General features: G+C 36.7%; 4 protein-coding genes across 5 annotated transcripts in view; 2 read left to right on the plus strand and 2 right to left on the minus strand.

Moving 5' to 3' along the window:
• Nucleotides 1-2,788: 2,788 nt before the first annotated feature.
• Nucleotides 2,789-5,712, minus strand: LOC107569225 (putative Dol-P-Glc:Glc(2)Man(9)GlcNAc(2)-PP-Dol alpha-1,2-glucosyltransferase). The gene is made up of 3 exons (XM_016255253.1): nt 5,366-5,712; nt 5,089-5,286; nt 2,789-3,891 (listed from the first exon to the last, which is right to left on the minus strand). The coding sequence occupies exons 1-3, from the start codon at nt 5,528-5,530 to the stop codon at nt 2,836-2,838; spliced, it is 1,419 nt and encodes a 472-aa protein (XP_016110739.1). The 5' UTR covers nt 5,531-5,712; the 3' UTR covers nt 2,789-2,835.
• A 467-nt stretch (nt 5,713-6,179) lies between these two features.
• LOC107569227 (EKC/KEOPS complex subunit Tprkb-like) lies at nt 6,180-7,640 on the plus strand. Its single transcript, XM_016255257.1, has 4 exons — nt 6,180-6,563; nt 6,938-7,060; nt 7,148-7,324; nt 7,415-7,640. The coding sequence occupies exons 1-4, from the start codon at nt 6,423-6,425 to the stop codon at nt 7,499-7,501; spliced, it is 528 nt and encodes a 175-aa protein (XP_016110743.1). The 5' UTR covers nt 6,180-6,422; the 3' UTR covers nt 7,502-7,640.
• Nucleotides 7,641-8,819: 1,179 nt separating this feature from the next.
• On the minus strand, nt 8,820-14,081 carry srr (serine racemase). 2 transcript variants are annotated; one of them, XM_016255255.1, is made up of 7 exons: nt 13,960-14,081; nt 12,308-12,524; nt 12,036-12,217; nt 11,827-11,957; nt 11,185-11,333; nt 9,450-9,539; nt 8,820-9,351 (listed from the first exon to the last, which is right to left on the minus strand). In XM_016255255.1, exons 2-7 carry the CDS (start codon nt 12,483-12,485, stop codon nt 9,110-9,112), a joined length of 972 nt encoding a protein of 323 aa, XP_016110741.1. In that variant the 5' UTR covers nt 12,486-12,524; nt 13,960-14,081; the 3' UTR covers nt 8,820-9,109. The 2 variants fall into 2 exon arrangements, with proteins under 2 accessions (XP_016110741.1, XP_016110740.1); XM_016255254.1 differs by lacking the exon at nt 13,960-14,081 and adding an exon at nt 13,342-13,463.
• Nucleotides 14,082-14,617: 536 nt separating this feature from the next.
• trmu (tRNA 5-methylaminomethyl-2-thiouridylate methyltransferase) overlaps nt 14,618-18,610 on the plus strand; it is a 7,201-nt gene continuing 3,208 nt past the window's right edge. Inside the window, exons 1-6 of the mRNA XM_016255251.1 lie at nt 14,618-14,866; nt 15,385-15,550; nt 15,642-15,748; nt 17,466-17,588; nt 18,020-18,192; nt 18,355-18,408. Of these exons, the coding sequence (XP_016110737.1) occupies nt 14,785-14,866; nt 15,385-15,550; nt 15,642-15,748; nt 17,466-17,588; nt 18,020-18,192; nt 18,355-18,408 (705 nt within the window). The 5' untranslated portion in view covers nt 14,618-14,784. The remainder of the gene's footprint in view (nt 14,867-15,384; nt 15,551-15,641; nt 15,749-17,465; nt 17,589-18,019; nt 18,193-18,354; nt 18,409-18,610) is intronic.

Raw genomic sequence — 18,610 nt, forward strand, 5'->3', positions numbered from 1 at the left:
AAAATAAATACAAATGAATGACAAAATGACAAAACAAGCACACCACACCATAAAACAGAGCAACATAGATACAGAGCTAATTTTCACTTTACATAATTGTCTTGCAAAGCTGATTATTTGATTCATTACTAATTTGATTGATTAGGATGTACACTAAAGATAATCACAAATATTAAAATAAATAAGGATTCTTTCTATTCTTGCTGCTCTAAACTAAACTGCTAGTGAAATAATTTCAGATGGTCTAGAAATGAGGTTTATTTGGTGGCTCTCTTTCTGAAAGTGAGGTGATTCATAGAAATACCATGATTAACAACAAACTTATTCCATTGTTTTCATGTTAAAACATGCAAAGAAACCCTTTCAATTATACATCAGACTGTATAACATCATCAACTTCCAACCCACTAGCAATCACACTTCTAGCTCTGTTAGCTCTTCTAGTTGTTGTAGTTCTTCTGGCGTTTCTATCTCATTTAGCTCTTCTGGATCTTCTAGCTCATTTAGCTCTTCTGGATCTTCTTGCTCTTCCGTCTCTTCTTGCTCTTCCGTCTCTTCTGGCTCTTCCGTCTCTTCTGGCTCTTCCGTCTCTTCTGGCTTCTCTTGCTCTTTCATCTCTTCTTGCTCTTCCATCTCTTCTGGCTCTTCAGTCTCTTCTTGCTCTTCCGTCTCTTCTTGTTCTTCCGTCTCTTCTTGCCCTTCCGTCTCTTCTTGCTCTTCTGTCTCTTCATGCTCTTCTGGTTCTTCCAAACCTTTGGCATCATGCTTCTGTCCTGCCTGTATTTTGCTTAGATAACATCGAACAGCTTTAGCTGCCTGGATTACTTTATCTGCACCATTACCTGCAAAATATCCACCCATTTCTATCTCCTGTGCTTCTTCTTGCTCGTCCATCTCTTCTTGCTCTTCCGTCTCTTCTTGCTCGTCTGTCTCTTCTTGCTCTTCCGTCTCTTCTGGCTCTTCCGTCTCTTCTTGCTCATCTGTCTCTTCTTGCTCTTCCGTCTCTTCTGGCTCTTCCTGCTCTTCCGTCTCTTCTTGCTCTTCCATCTCTTCTGGCTCTTCCGTCTCTTCTGGCTCCTCTTGCTCTTTCGTCCATTCTCGTTCAACCATTCCTGGCTGGATGAATCATCTTCCCACCCCTATCCGGAATTTATTATTTGAACAATGCCTGAAACTTGGTATTACAAGCACTTCCTGTGTCTGTTTGCCTCTTTAAGATGAATCGCTTTACATATTCCCCAATTGTAAGTCACTTTGGATGAAAGCGTCTGCAAAATGACTAAATGTAAATGTCATTTCTTTAAATTCATACTGGTAAGGAAAAATAACAATGAGTGTTTTACTTACTTTATCCTTGTTTGCAGGATCTGAGGTTACAGATGAAGCCAGCAGACGTTTTATAGAACAGAGGTGCTCCACTTCTAACATGTGACAAATACTAGCATTCCATCATTATAATATCTTTATTTAAAAGTACATTTCAGTGTGGTGACTCCACATTGCTGAGAATAATGAAATCTAATATAAAGCAATGGATATTTATTATATTTTAGATAAACCTACCCATGCGTGATTAAAACACAGTTATTGTGAATTGTATGGGCAATCATCAACCAGCAGAAAATGCTTCAGTGCTAGCTTTCCTAAATGGTTTTATGGAAGTAAAACATCTCCGTGTTTTCAAGAATATGAGACTGGACACGGGACTGGATCGGGGGCACCAAGAGTAAATTTACAAGTTACAGTTTGTTCAATGTGTCTCTGGGCTAATGAATTAAACTGTTAGGTAATGTCTCACTCTCTTCTCTCAAATTGTCATTAATTCAAACATTATTATCATATTATTAATGCCATCATTGCAGGCTTTACTAAACCAGAAACCCTAATAAAACACAAAGTTATGGAGATAATGAACGTATTTAGTCATGTTCATGTATCAAAATGACTTTAATATCCCCCCCCAAAAAAAAAGAATGAGAGGAAAGACAAATAAGAATTTGAAAAACACAGACACAAATCACTTCCAATGACAAATTAACATTCACAAATTTGAAAGCTGATGTCTACCATAAATGAGACAACAATGAACAACAGCCACCATAACGATTATCCTAATTAAATGAACTCAAACATTTAATAAACAAACATAACACATGAAGCTTGTACTATTAGGCAAAATCACAACAAAAATGAATTCTGATTGACGTGACGAGTGGCCAAGTATGGTGACCCATACTTGGAATTAGTGCCCACACACAGCAGTGAACACACACACACCGTGAACACACACCCGGAGCAGTGGGCAGCCAATGCTGCAGTGCCCGGGGAGCAGTTGGGGGTTCGGTGCCTTGCTCAAGGGCACCTCAGTCGTGGTATTGAAGGTGGGAGAGAGCGCTGTACATTCACTCCCCCCACCTACAATCCCTGCTGGTACGAGACTCGAACCCACAACCTTTGGGTTATGAGTCTGACTCTCTAACCATTGGGCCACGACTTCCCTGTCGATTGGGTTGGTCAGAGGAATGGTTTCATTTAACAGTAACTGCATATACATATAATATATGTATTATAGCATACAAAGTAAACTAAAACGAAATCCTGCTCATACACTTTTACAAATAACTTAATATCACCAGTGGCTTAAAACAAACTAATTAACATAACAATAACAGCAAAACCAAGCTGGAGCATGGCTCATATTCTGAAATATATATATATATATATATATATATATATATATATATATGTTTTTAATTGGTAAATAGTGAAAACACCACTCATTTTTTTCTCTGTGGATAGAAAATGTGAGAATAAGAATTGTAATTCATATTTGTGTCACCACATGAATCTTTGCGCAGCCGTACTGTCAGGCCACTGAAATGTTTTATTGATGAATATGTAAACTGTAGCTGTGTTAACTGCGGTGAAGAGGCCAAACTCAAGCAGCAGTCTGGGTAAAGACGGTACAGGGATGTGGACGCGATATAACAGATACGGAAGGATAAAATATCGGAACTCCAGGAGTTTCTGCGGAACAGTGGCCGCCACCAGACACGCGGAGAAACACAAAAACCAGAACAGCGACTTGGACCTCAAAGTATCTAGAAAGTGCCATGCTGCAAACACATATCCAGGGACTAAAAGGAAACGGACGAGCTCATGTCTCTGGAAAATCCTCTTCCACACATAAAATGGAAAGTGTCTGTTGTCTGCAAGCAGGTATTTGTGAACAAACGTGAATTTCCAGACTAAAAACAGGGAGAACGTCATCAGTACGGCATAAACGAAGGGCTGCTTTCGTAAAGACTGTAGAAACCTGACTACCATTTGGTAACTCAGTGAGGTAGGAAGAGAAAATATAAGAGTAAATGACAGGAAATAGAACAGCTGAGGAAAGTTCAGACATGCTTCGTGACTACTACGATCTCCAACCGCAATTCCATCGTTCAACACGACGAAAACTGCAAAAACAACAGCTACGGCAATATATGGCCATGTCGACAAGACCACGGCTTTTATATTGTTGGGCGTTTTGAGGAATTCCAACAGGAAACGCATCACTCTCATTGCCCCACTGATGGTTAGAGGGACCTGAGAAGGTGATTTTTCATCTCGCTTCTTCCATTCAGTCCGCCAGCTCTCGTCCATTTTTTGAGCCACCACGGTGCCAGCACAGAACGCCACCCAGATGATGTTGGTCTGGCGGAAGAGGACGGCGCAGACGCCGAGAAGCGCCGCTGCTTTGTGGCTTCCATACAGCGCCATGAGATACATGAAGAGGGTGAAGAATGTGGAGCCAGCGTCAGTGTAATACAGGAACGTGAAGAAGTACAGCACTGGAAACGTGGACAGAGCCAGGGCAGAGAACATTCGACGAGAGGAAGAACGGGACTAGAGAGAGAGAGAGTGGAATAGAACACCTTAGTATTACACTTTAGAGCTGATCTGAAGGCGTCACTCAACTTAAATACAAGGCTATACAATTGCTAAGTTGTTTTGGGTGGTTGCCAGGTGCCTTTGTTGAAGCTCTACATTTTCTAAGCTATCGGATTTACATTTTTCACCTGGTGGACAATTCAAAAAAAGGCTAAAAATAAGATAGACTGCAACCCAACACAATGCTGAAAAACCATTCATATCTTAGCAACCACATAACACATGTGCAAGCACCAGTCACAGCTTCTACGGTTAATGACTACATTTGGTTACTGTGTATTTACTATGAAATTCCTATTATATTTACTGAAAATTCTGTCCTGTATGGTAATTATACATACATATATATATATATATATATATATATAATATTTTTAAGGGATAAATCATAATATTACAATATTGTTATATAATATAATATTAGTGTCAAATGGTATTTATTTATTTTGTTGCTTACCCTCTTAGTAATTAATATATAATAAATTATGATGCTTATATATGCTTATAATTACCTGTAACAACTGGTTATGGTTTATCATTAATTTTTTTACATAACTTCACATCTTAGCAACCAGCAACACCCAACAATTATGAGTTTTAAATGTGTAAATAACAGTCACAGCTGCGTCAGAAAATTGGGGGACATATTTACTACAAGTATATACATACAAAGTACAAAAAAATGTGTGTGTAATATATATATATACACATACACATTTTTTTCTATATTATATTTACAAACAATTTGTTCCATGCCTACTAGTGTGATAAAAAGATTAAATAATAATAAAATTGTCAGTCTTTCTTTGTTTTTGGCTTGCCTCCTAGCCATGCATCCCCTCAATAATAAATTATTATTATTATGAAGAGCTTTAAAATCAAGGAAATTTGACTTTTTAATTAGAAATGTAGTCAAATCGGCTGTTATTACCATGATACCAACCTTTAAAAAAAAAAAAAAAGCATTACATATTGTTATACAACGTCATTAACATTACAAACAATATGAAAACTACACATTTTACACTTTGATCAAGGCCACAGCCAGATTATTCAGGGTATTTTTCAATATTTTCTAAAAAGGCAATTCAATGATGTGACCGTAATGGAAAAATCCCCAAATAAACTTAAAGAAAAAAACCAATCAGACACCTTATCTTTCATGTGCAGTCTGCAGATGATCAGATAGATTATGTAGAGATTCCCACTGTTAAAGAGCAGGCTGATGAATCTCAGCATGGCAGTAGAGCAGACCACACTGCCCTTCAGATCCGCCAGCCACACCACAGGCCTGATCAGACCCACTGAAGCCAGATACAACCCGGGAAGAGTGGTGATCATCGGATCCCACTGTGGAGAGGGGCACATGAGCATCCATGTCCAAAAACACAAACACACTGAGAAACTCAAGCACCATTAACAATCATACCTCATGAAACTTCCCCTCACAGTACTTCTGGGCTTGAGGAACATGGAATATCTCATCCATGTAAGGATCTCTCTGCTCCCGTGTGATTTTGGAGAACAGGAGGCAGGATATGAGAAAGTTAATGCTGCACAGAGCAGTGAAGACATAAACCTCAAACCTCTCCATCCTTATTCAAACAAACACAAAAACACTCGATCTTTGATGATACACGTATGGAAACGAATGATATACGAGGATGAGTAAGACAGTATGCGAAGCATTCATTCCTTGTAATCGATCTTTCTTCAGATTGTCAAAAATGTGCACATATATACAAAAGCCGCATTTTTAAGTTTAGGGTTTTGACAGCTTACTGGTGCGTCACATACTAGCGTCCGTGTCTAAACCGGAAGCGTGAACAATCAGTTCCATCCCGATGGTGTCACAGACTATTAAAATACTAATAAATCTCTTGTAAGTAAATATGTACATCACCTATACTATGATATGTTCCTTCTTAAATTCTTCATTTAAAAAAATCACAATGATTTCTTCTCTAGTAAGAAGACAATAAATAACAGAAAGTAACAGAAGCGATGTGCCCATGCAATCTCCTTTCGACTTTACAAGTATATGAATTGACTAAATTTGTCATCTGTGTAGAGCCCCCGAAAAAACATGACACTGAATTAAAAATACACCAAAAAAAAGAGTTTAAAAAACAAGGATTATTATATATGTCGATCATAGCTAGTCGACCAATTAGAAACGACTTCTGAGCCGATAGGCCCCGCCCATTTCAGACAACTGTCGCATACTAACCACTGCCCGAGTGTTTTGTTTCTGTAGTTTTCATATACTTTATAAACTAAAACCTGGCTGTATATTATTTAATTTAGGGCTTTGTAATACAGTTAATATCACCTACACAATTGCATCGACTGAAACTGGCCAAATCGGAACATTCCCATCAGCAAATGACGGTGTCACATTATTATTGTTCCGTGTGTGGCCAACACTGGGTACCGCATGCTGTCTAGATAACGTTCATGTTTTACTGAATACTAAAGTATTAATAATGCATCTTACGCAAGACTTAGAACTGTTTCCTGAATACACGGTGATTCAACTGCTCTTCAAAGATGTAAAAAATGCGACGGAGTTGAGAAAAATGGCAGTGAATGGAGAAATAAAAGGCGCCTTGATCAATCCATCAATGGTAAGAGAACACTTATCAAATCATGTACAAACTCATTTATGGCTATATACTATATATACAGAAATTCAACATGCCTAGTAAAAAGTACCATGGTAATACCCTGCTTTGGATGGTGCCATGGCTATACCGTTTTTGAACATGCAAATATATACACACACTAACTTACCTGTCAAAACTTAGTTTTTAAATGTTTTTGAAAGAAGTCTCTAATGCTCACCAAGGCTGCATTTATATGATATTACCATAAAAAACGGTAATATTGTGATTGAAGCATTAATGCAATTTAAAATACCTATTTTTCTATTTGAATATATTTTAAAATAGAATTTATTCCTGTGTTGGCAAAGCTGAATTGTTTCATTTTCCCTTTAAAGGTTGTGGATGCATTCCAGATCTTGGTGGCAGCAAATAAAGCAGTTCACCTACATAAAAATGGGAAAATGAAAACCCGGAGCCTTTACTCGGAAATCATTTTTAATCTTTCACCCACAAACAATGTGAGTGATATATTTCAGTACAGGAGCACAGCCGAAATCTTTATTTGTTTGCAGTGTGCCGTTTTAACAAAGTTCAGTGTTTGGCAGATATCTGAAGCATTCAAAAGGTTTGGGATCTCAGACAGTGACAGTGCGGTTCACATTGTGTTAGTACACAACAAAGACGAGACCCTCAGCATCGATAACATCATCTCAAAGGTGGACGGACAACAGGTTGGCGTTGATCGAGTGTCTGATTTGACTGATGTTTCCAAGATTAAAAAGGTATGTCTCTTTTTAATCAGTACTGATGTAGAACAGGGTTCCTCGTTTATTGCATTTGTTTGAAAAATACATCTGTGTCTCTCATTACAGCTCTACAAAGTCGCACCACAGGAGGAAAAGTGTGGCAGTCTTTTGGACGCTGTTGTTTGCAGGATGGCCACTAAAGATGTCACATAGCTAATCGATACGTTGATATGTTTCTATTTTAAATAAACCCACACGGTATTTCTACTTGTCAGATCTCCTATTGATAAAAATATTGTATATATCCCATTTTTTATGAAAAAAAAAAAAAATAGCATCTTAGGACACATTGTTAACATTCTTTAATGCAGATGTGAGTGAACCATTTTAAAATATACAGTGTTTTTTTATATATACAGTTTCCAACTAGAGTCAGTTTGTAAAAAGATACATCGAAAAGTTGTCTTGAGAGAAAAAAAATATATATATATTATAAGACAAAATTTTTCTAGAGCCTGGACACTTTTCTTATAAATAAAGCTTAAAATGGCTTAATGACTTGATCATAGTCGATTCATACCAAAAAGTATACCAGCAGGACTCATTGTTTTAATGAAAAAACATTTATATTGCACCTCAATAGGTCAGTTGTGTATCAGCAAGAAACAAATGTCCTTTATAGCACCGATTTACGTTTAGTCATAAGCTGTCCATGTTCACAAAATCAGATTACATGTGATGAGATGTCCAGACTTTTTTGCATATCCAGATATTATACAGATGGGTTTTTGAACGTCTGGACAGCGAGAAAAAAAATAAACACATTTGGAGGTGCTTGGAAATGCAATTTGAATCGGCTTTTTACTGGTGTGCTCAAATTGGAATGTAAATAGTCTTTTGCATCACTCTTAATGCGACTCGACGATAATGTCAAAACCAGTATTTAAATGAAGTATTCAAAGGAAGTACAGTACAGTATTCAAAACGAAGCCGAGGCCAGCTGTGACTACAGCACGAAACGTCACGATATACACCAGTCTCCTCTATCACTGAGTTTGAAGATTGACAAGGTGCTCATTTGCAGACTGAGATGATGCACCTTCATTTTTTCCCCTGCATCCGTTTTGAAAGCCTCATCAAAAACGTGGGTACGCCTACGCCGTAACTCATGCAGACAAGTTGGTGATGTTTGGACATACAAATCCTGATTTGATCACTTGCAGTTAATAGTGCAGAAATATCCAATTCGCCTGCAGTCTGAACATAGCCATAGCCGTCTACACAAGTCACTTTCCCTCTGGAAGGTTTGAATAAGTTGCAAAATCATCCAGATCTCCAGCATGAGAAATATGCAAGACTAGTCAATATGAATAATGTAATGAATGTTAAAAAGAAAATGTTGCAGTAGGGTACAGTTTAGCACAGCTATAAAATGATGTGTAAGCTATTATGTTAGTCACCTAACAAACAACACAATCTGTATAGGCCTATTCGTTTTCTGTTGCACATATAACGCAGCAGGGTTGTGGAGATGTTTCGTCACTTTATTTATTCACAGTATTTTCACTTCTAAAAAGGATACATTATCATTTTAGTGTTTTGCACTTAAAATATGAATGCAATTCATCATAAAAACAAGAGATTATGACTAACTAGATATAAACCCATAAACGACTTGGCAAAATGTAGTTGTTATCGCAAACATGAATCTGCCATCATTTATGCTACTCTTTTCCATACAATGATTTTTATGGAACTTCACAGCCCATATATGCTTTAGAAACATTATTAATGTGATTATTATCTAAATAAGCCTTTGACTTAGTCAGGAAAGTTGCTAAGCTCATCTTTGCCAATGTTTCCACCGCTGAGGATGACCACCACATTCTTGCCATTGATATCTGGGATTTTGTCATTCGTGACGGCAGCGAAAGCCGCAGTGCCTGAAGGTTCAACCACGAGTCCAGCTCTATAAAGTATGGCAACTGCAGATTTGATCTCCTCATCGGTCACCAGCACAATGTTCTCCACATACTTCTGACACAGCTCATATGGCAAAGAACCTGAGGGTGAATCCCAATATACAAGTTTCAAAAAGCCCAAATAATGTCAAGTTATAATGAACGCTTCCATAAAGTTTTATTCAAAGTAGAATTCATACCTGCAAATGGTGGCGCTAGCCCTGAAGCAATGCTTTTAGCATCCATACCAACAGGCTTCTTCTCAATGAAGCTCTTGTACATTGTGCATGCTGTTGAAAGTCAAGAGGGTTTATGTGAACATGTCAGAGAAACAAAAGTGTCATTCACTTACTAGTCATTTAATTAATGGGATACTGAACTTAGCCTTAGTTTTATTTTTATTTTTTAAATATTTACTTTCTGTCAGAAAATCAATTACTCATTCTTCACCATTAATGAGTTAGTCCACGTTGATTACCTAGACTTTTGATGGATGCACAAAAATGATCAGAGAATATATCTTCATTTGTGTTTTTATGATGAATTAAAGTCTTATGGGTTTGGAACAACATGAGGCCAAGTTAAAATATGCGTTCACAGTCTATATATATATATAAAAAATTCTACAATGATTTGTCTGCACTTTCTGTTCAACACTGTCATGCTGTGAAATTCCATCTTACATATTATGATTTGATCTGACATCATAATTAAGGGAGTGACACCGTACAAAATAACCGCATGGTTCAAACTAAAGCAATAAGCCCCAAGAAACCGTGGTTTACAGTGAATTTATAACAGCTAAGGGGCGTTGTTAGGCACGACGCGAAGCTTCACGGGGCTTATTGCTTATAAAACGGTTATTCCATATACTTAGTAAGGTTTCACAAAATAAAACAGCAAGTGTAATGATATTAATAAAAACATTATTCTTCCGCCAAACAATGTAGTTCCTCAGAAACGGTTGTGGTTCCAACAAAGTGGTTGCATCACACAAATGTAAACACACACACAAATGTAAACAAAGGTGTGTGTTTGTAGAGTAATTTACAACAGCTTCGAACTTGGATCAACCAATCAGAATCAAGGACCGGAACCCTCCGTTTTATAATAAAGCAATAAGCCCCAAGAAGCCGTGGTTTACAGTGAATTTATAACAGCTAAGGGGCGTTGTTAGGCACGACGTGAAGCGGAGTGTCTAAAACCCCCTTAGCTCTTATAAATTCACTGTAAACCACGGCTTCACGGGGCTTATTGCTTTTATAAAACGGTTATTCCATATACGTAGTAAAGTTTCACAGAATACAACAGAGCAAATAAAGTGTAATGATATTAATAAAAACAGTATTCTTCCACCAAAACAATGTAGTTCCTCAGAAACGGTTGTGGTTCCAACAAAATGGCAACACACAGAAGTAAACAAAGGTGTATGTTTGTAGAGTAATTTACAACAGCTTTGAACGCGGCTCAACCAATCAGAATCAAGGACTGGAACTATCTGTTTTATAAAAGTACATTTTAGCTACCATCTTTTATGGTGCAATTATATCAGCTTTGTCAAACTCATTATCTTCCATTATGTATTTTGTTCCTGGCACAAATCACAAGACACAGTGAAGTGTAATGAAAGTTTAATTATGCTCTTCTTAATCCCCTTAATATGATTGCTTGAAGGTTCGTCGTTAACCTTTTCAGTAACACTTTACAAGAGAGATCCATTTATTGGTTAACTACATTAGTTTACATTAACTAAGATTACTAAATGCTGTTAGTTTTTTACTTTCAAAGTTGTATCTTTTAACTAACATGAATAAACAATGAACAATTGCATTTTTATTAACTAACGATTAATGAATGTTGTAAGAAATGTATTGCTCATTGACAACTAATGTAGCAAATGAGACCTTACTGTAAAAAAAGAATTTGAATATTCACCTCCTTCTGGTTCCACTCCATAGATCTTTGTGTTCTCACAACCAGACAGTTTGATGGCAGCTGCCACACCAGCAAGTGACCCTCCTCCACCACAGCAAACAACCACAACATCTGGATAGGGTACAACTTCCAGGATCTCAAAACCTAAGCTACCATTCCAAAAGACACTGGGATGAGTGAACCAATTATAATGCATTCCATTACTGATGCATAAGTTACATTTATCATGCACTCTCAGCCAAAAAAAAAAGAAAGAAAAGAGATACTTCTATGTACCTTTAAGGTAATAATATACATGCTTTAGGGGTAAATATGGTGCAAAAGTGTATCTTTTGAAAGACTACTCCCCTAGTGACACATGCTGTACCTTTTTTGGAGAGCGTGTTCTTATTCAACTATAATGTTATTCAAAGCTGTATGTACTACATTTATGATGCCTTTAAAGTGCTTTATGTTCTTTTAGGAGCTTAACAGTCACAATTCACTTTCATTATATGAGCAAAATCATGTGAGCATTCTTCAAAATATCTTCTGTTGTGTTCAACTAAAGAAAAGTCATGCATGATTGGAACGACATGAGGGTGAGTAAATAATGACAGGATTTCCTTGCTTTGGGTGATCTATCCCAGACATGTACTTAACCTGGCATGTCCAGCGATAAGATCCGGATCATCATAGGAATGTAGGAAAGTCATGCTGTCCTCTTGAACACTTCGGTTAACAACATCCATGAGACGAGGAGTTGGCGCTCTTTCAACCTCAACTCCCAAACTCTACAAATGGTTGGCACATTTTGTTCAAACATTCAATTATGACAAAAGTGTAACCGTGTCAGCATGAGAGTGTCATACTTGTATCAGAACAGATCTGGAGATGGGGGCGGTTTCTGGCATCACCACTTTGCCTTTGGATCCATAATGCCTACATGCATATGCAAAAGACTTTCCATAATTCCCAGCAGACATGGTCACAAAATGGCCCCCTTTAAGTATCCGGGCAAACTGGTTTGCAACACCTCTTATCTTAAATGAACCTGGTGGCAGAGGCAAAGAAAACGAAACATGATATGCTTACACATCGCTACACTGCATAACCTGAGCAAACAGAATTAGCACAAACTGACCGGTCCTCTGCATGTTTTCCAGTTTGATGTGAATGTTGCAGGGGTTGTTGAGTGGAAGGGTGGTTTGGGACCATGGGATCATCGGTGTGTTGATCACATCCAGCGGACTGCATCTGACAGTCCCACATGCCTCTCTGAGCATCTCGATAGTAATGCTGTCTGCTGAGACATCTCCCATTGTTCTTGCTCGAGCAGTGAAACTTTGTTAGATGTATAGCTTAAAAAAAAAAAAATTTGGATACGTATAAATTTAAAATTCGTAAAAGTAGTTGTGATTAAATATATTTATAGTTAGATTTCTTTGATAATTATTTTAATATTTTATTTAAGCAATAAGCCCCGAGAATTTGACTGATTTTATAACAGCCCCCCCTTAGCTGTTATAAATTCACTGTAAACCACGGCTTCACGGGGATTATTGCTTTTATAACACGGTTATTCCATATACGTAGTACGGTTTCACAAAATGAAACCGAGCGAATAAAGTGTAATGATATGAATAAAAACATTATTCTTCCACCAAAACAATGTAGTTCCTCAGAAACGGTTGTGGTTGCAACAAAGTTCCACAAAGGTGTGTGTTTGTAGAGTAATTTACAACAGCTTCGAACTTGGCTCAGCCAATCAGAATCAAGGACCGGGACTATCCGTTTTATAACATTAATTAATTTATCATTTAAAAAGAATTATTGTGTCTTGTTGTTTTCATTAACAAATGTGTTAACTGAACTAGTTTTGATTGCTAATGCATTGCACATAGGAGAGCTTTAGATTGTTCTACCATATGTTCTTGTATGAGGTGGCAAAAGGGAAGAAAAAAAACAACAACAGAGAAATAAACAAATCCTACTAGATACAACATTAATATAGATTTTCAGAAACGAATGGTGCCAAATAATAGTTTATTTTGGTATATATCCCAAGTTCCCAACCATAAAACTTCTACATAACAGCCCGAAAGTTTACAGTTGAATTGCATTTAGTTGCACTATACTGCTGCTTTAACAAACAATATCTCAGGATGGTAGTGTTACCGTAAAACCGAAAGTGTAATCCAAAATTATAATGCTGGCTTTTAGAAAGCTGCTTTTCCAAATTAAGCAAGCAACTTGTGGTTATCACGAGCAACGGTGAAAGACCCGTTGATGAATATGAAAATCATTGGGTGGCACATTACCAGTCAATAATCGTTATGAGGCATAATCTGTTTATTACTGCAGAGGGAGCTCGATGGCTCAGAAGAAAAATAAGAATCCAGTCTGGACTTAAATTCTTTTTTTTTACAGTCTGTGCTTAAATTATGCAACAAATATCAGCATTATATAAATAAATACTTTGTTAACCGAACTAGTTTTGATTGCTAATGCATTGCACATAGGAGAGCTTTAGATTGTTCTACCATATGTTCTTGTATGAGGTGGCAAAAGGGAAGAAAAAAAACAACAACAGAGAAATAAACAAATCCTACTAGATACAACATTAATATAGATTTTCAGAAACGAATGGTGCCAAATAATAGTTTATTTTGGTATATATCCCAAGTTCCCAACCATAAAACTTCTACATAACAGCCCGAAAGTTTACAGTTGAATTGCATTTAGTTGCACTATACTGCTGCTTTAACAAACAATATCTCAGGATGGTAGTGTTACCGTAAAACCGAAAGTGTAATCCAAAATTATAATGCTGGCTTTTAGAAAGCTGCTTTTCCAAATTAAGCAAGCAACTTGTGGTTATCACGAGCAACGGTGAAAGACCCGTTGATGAATATGAAAATCATTGGGTGGCACATTACCAGTCAATAATCGTTATGAGGCATAATCTGTTTATTACTGCAGAGGGAGCTCGATGGCTCAGAAGAAAAATAAGAATCCAGTCTGGACTTAAATTCTTTTTTTTTTTACAGTCTGTGCTTAAATTATGCAACAAATATCAGCATTATATAAATAAATACTTAATATTTTAATATATATCATGCTGATAGGTATTTGTGGTAGGCCTACTTGATGTATTTGTAACGTTACGCTAAAGTATCATAATTGAAATCGAATAAATACAGAGTTCGGCTGCTTGTATACGCTTATGGAAATGTGTTATGCGATATCATTTGTGGGATGTTAGATTTATTAAAGCATATATTAACCTTTATACAAAACGTTCAATGTTTCAAAACCTTCGGACCATAAAGTCACGCCTATTTAATCTAAAAAAATTTGGAAAATTACCATTCTGCTGCTTATTATATTTCTGTGGACTTTAAACGCGACACGACTTGCAGTGTTACCGTTTAAGGAGTTCCACCGAGAGCAATGCCCGGAACCATGCTTTCGTTAGTGCTGGTCTTTTGTTTCCGATCGGTCGATATTTTGAAAAGAACTTTACTTATGGCGACCTTCATAGCAGAGGCGTGAAATGTCTCTTAATTTCTCTTTACTTGTCTGATTAAATGTATTTGAGCGCATGTTAAAATAGGTGCCATGGGTGTAGTTCGACATGTTGTGTGTGCTATGTCTGGAGGGGTTGACAGTTCTGTCAGTGCACTGTTACTCAAAAGAATGGGTAAGATATCAGTGTACTTAAAATTCATTACAATTTTACACATTTTTACGAAATTAACAGTCCCATTCACTGGGCACATAAACTCTGTTGTGCTTTGTGTTGATGTATAAAATAACATGCTATAATTCTATAATATATATATAAATAATTATAGCCTAATGTAATGTACAAGTTGTTTGTTAAATACTATAATGTGCTTATTATACTCTTTTCTAGATTGTATTGTAACAACAATAAAGTATTTGGAAACTTAAATCACTGTGACCTATGTATGAATGTCAAGTCAACTTTTTGTTTGAATGTTTTCATTTGAATTTGATGCAAACTATTGCAGAAAGCAGCATTTTAACAAACATTTTAAAGAAAAACTTTCCAGAAAATCCGTCTGTTATGTGTAAAAATGGTACAACGATGCATATAAAGTGAAATATGCCGAGTTGCAGACAAGAAGACACTTTCTGGTGTTTCAAACTAGCATCATTTGCTTGAAGAAATGCTGTGTGTTTCTCTGCTTTCAGGCTATCGTGTGACTGGTGTGTTCATGAAGAACTGGGACTCTCAGGATGAGAGAGGGGTCTGTTCATCAGAGAGAGACTGTGAAGATGCTTATAAAGTGTGTAAGATGCTGGATATGCCTTTCCACCAGGTCTCATATGTTAAAGAATACTGGCATGAAGTATTTAGGTAAATATCACAGTAGTTCATATTTGAAAGATCATTGAATTTAAAAGGCTGTACACCGTTTGCTCATATTCTTTCTTTCTTTCTTTCGCAGCAATCTTCTTAGGGAATATGAGAAGGGCAGAACACCAAATCCAGACATAATGTGTAACAAACACATCAAGTTTAAGCACTTCTATCAGTATGCAGTTAATACTTTAGGTAAGTTAAGTGGGATTGATGAACTTGTAGTGTTTTCCAGGAAAAAGACATGCAAAATAGGACTTGACTGATACTTTGTTTTTTTTAAACAAAGGATAAGTGAAAGGAGGTGCAGAAATGTTCCTATTTGTTATAGTGTTAATTAGGGTTGCAGAAGGGTGGAACGTTTCTGGTAAATTTTCGGAAAACTTTCCATAATATTCCCAAAAATCCTGGAAAGTTTCCGGGATTTCTGAAATTTACTGGAAATTGTCCACCTTTTTGCAACCCTAGTGTTAATTGAGTTTAAGGGGTCCACAACTTAAAATGCTGGAAATGTTATTTGTCCAGGTTAAAACGAAATATGGCATGAGCTATGATTTTATAACTCTATTTAAATGAATACAGTTTAAAGCTCTTATTTGTGTGCTTTTGTTATTGTGTAGATTTTTAATGCAACTAGACGATGGTTTTACTTCGGAATATCTCTTAAAGGGATAGTTCACCCAAAAATGAAAATGTTATGTTTATCTGCTTAACACCAGGGCATCCAAGATTTGTTTCTTCAGTAGAACACATATGATGATTTTTAAGTCCAACCGTTGCAGTCTATCAGTCGTATAATGCATGGCAATGGTAACAAAATCTATGAGTGTAAAAAAAACATGCACAGACAAATCCAAATTAAACCCTGCGGCTCGTGACGACACATTGATGTCCTAAGACACGAAACGATCGGTTTGTGCGAGAAACCGAACAGTATTTATATAATTTTTTACCTCTAATACACCACTATGTCCAACTGTCTTTGCGCACGGCATCCGGTGCGTGAGGTGTGTACGCGCTCTGGCGTAGTTTACACAAGCGCCGGAAGTGATCTCTCGCGCGTATACGTCATTCATTGGTTACACAGTGCACAGTCATTGTAGGTACGACGGCTAATGAAAATGGTACTTACCTGTGCTTATCCGGATTGTTCAAACCGACTTAAAACTAAAAGATTACGTTCTCTCGCGCAAACTCATTCGGGAGTGGTGACTTTCCACGTATTCCCAACTTCTGAGCCTGCTCGCCTGAAGTTATGGTTGATTGCTCTTCGGCTGGATATCAACACACCCATTAACGTAAACTACGCCAGAGCGCGTACACACCTCACGCACCGGATGCCGTACGCGTGCTCAAGGAATTTGGACATTGCGGTGAATCAGAGGTCAAAAATAATATAAATACTGTTCGGTTTCTGACACAAACCGATCGTTTCGTGTCTTAGGACATCAATGTGTCGTCACAAGCCGCAGGGTTTAGTTTGGATTTGTCTGTGCATGTTTTTTTTTACTCTCATAGATTTTGTTACCATTGCCATGCATTATACGACTGATAGACTGCAATGGTTGGACTTAAAAATCATAATTTGTGTTCTACTGAAGAAACAAAGTCACCTACATCTTGGATGCCCTGGGGGTAAGCAGATAAACATCACATTTTCATTTTTGGATGAACTATCCCTTTAAGGGCTTATTTAAGATATGAGCAGAAAAAAGTTATAAGATTCAGAAGTAGAGTAAAGATCAACTTAGAAACAAACCACAGATACAACTGACATCAAAACAAATTAAGAACACATCATTTTAAATCTCTTAAATCTTACAAAAACTGTCAAGAATTATTATTTTTTTTATAAATGTTTATATGTGGTGTCTTGCATATTTAGCATCATCACAGTCTTATTTGAAAACAGGTGCTGATGCCATGGCAACGGGACACTATGCCCGGACGTCCCAGGAGGACGAGGAGGTTTTTCAACAGAAGTACGTTCCACCTCCCAGAACCCTCTTCAGAGATCGGTTTGAAATGAGAAAGCGTACGTATAACATCTGTCCATGCAATGTAGAGGACAGGAAAATCAATTGTGTTTATAGCATTATATATATATTTTGCTGAATAAGTAATGGAAATCATGAAGACACAAGTTGTATATTTTATTTTATCATTCATTTCTTTTCTTTTAATTCAAAGTTGAATTGAATTAAAATTACAAACAAATACCACCATGATGTATACTTTAAATTCTATACTTGTGTAGAATGGGAAAATAAAATCACAATGAAAAACAAACAAAAAGAGTAAAAATAAGTTTTTCTTCATGCAAAATGTGTTATATTCATTGTTTTGATTTTTGGGTTGAAATATGGACATGGACCTTTCTTGGCAGTTTTTGTGAGATTTAAGAGATTTAAAATATCTGGGATTTGTTTGTACATTGAGCTTTTCTCTTCTTCTGAATTTCATTAGCTGTGCGGCTCTATCAGGGTGCTGATCGCTTGAAGGACCAGACATTCTTTCTCAGTCAGATTTCCCAGGATGCTCTGCGACACACAATATTTCCCCTAGCTGGGCTAACCAAAGACTTTGTGAAGAAAATAGCTGCTGAAGCTGGCTTCCAGCATGTTCTAAAGAAAAAAGAGGTACTAAATGAAGTCTTTTATACAAGACCCAAGATTTCGGGCACAAGAAATGTGACACTTAGTAGTGCTCAGTATTTTAAATGTAATCTGATTAATTGATACAGAAGTGTCTGCTCAATGACTAAATATAATGTAAATGCAATTTTTTGTTTTCTCTGAAAGAGCATGGGGATCTGTTTCATTGGAGAGAGAGATTTTGAGAACTTTATCCTTGAGGTATGTTTGATGCAGGGTACAAACTGGTGTCCTGTTATTTATTATTTTTTTAAAGCAATAAAAACACAAATTTCATCTTCTTTCTTTTGATAACTGAAAGCTTTTTTTATATGTTAGATGAAATGTTGTTATTGAATTGTTACACAAATTGAATTGTTGACTGAATTTATCAGGTTCAATATATATACAGTGGGGAAAAAAA

This window comes from Sinocyclocheilus grahami, unplaced genomic scaffold, assembly GCF_001515645.1.
Source record: "Sinocyclocheilus grahami isolate Dianchi unplaced genomic scaffold, SAMN03320097.WGS_v1.1 scaffold1324.1, whole genome shotgun sequence".
Classification (NCBI taxonomy): Eukaryota; Metazoa; Chordata; class Actinopteri; order Cypriniformes; family Cyprinidae; genus Sinocyclocheilus; species Sinocyclocheilus grahami.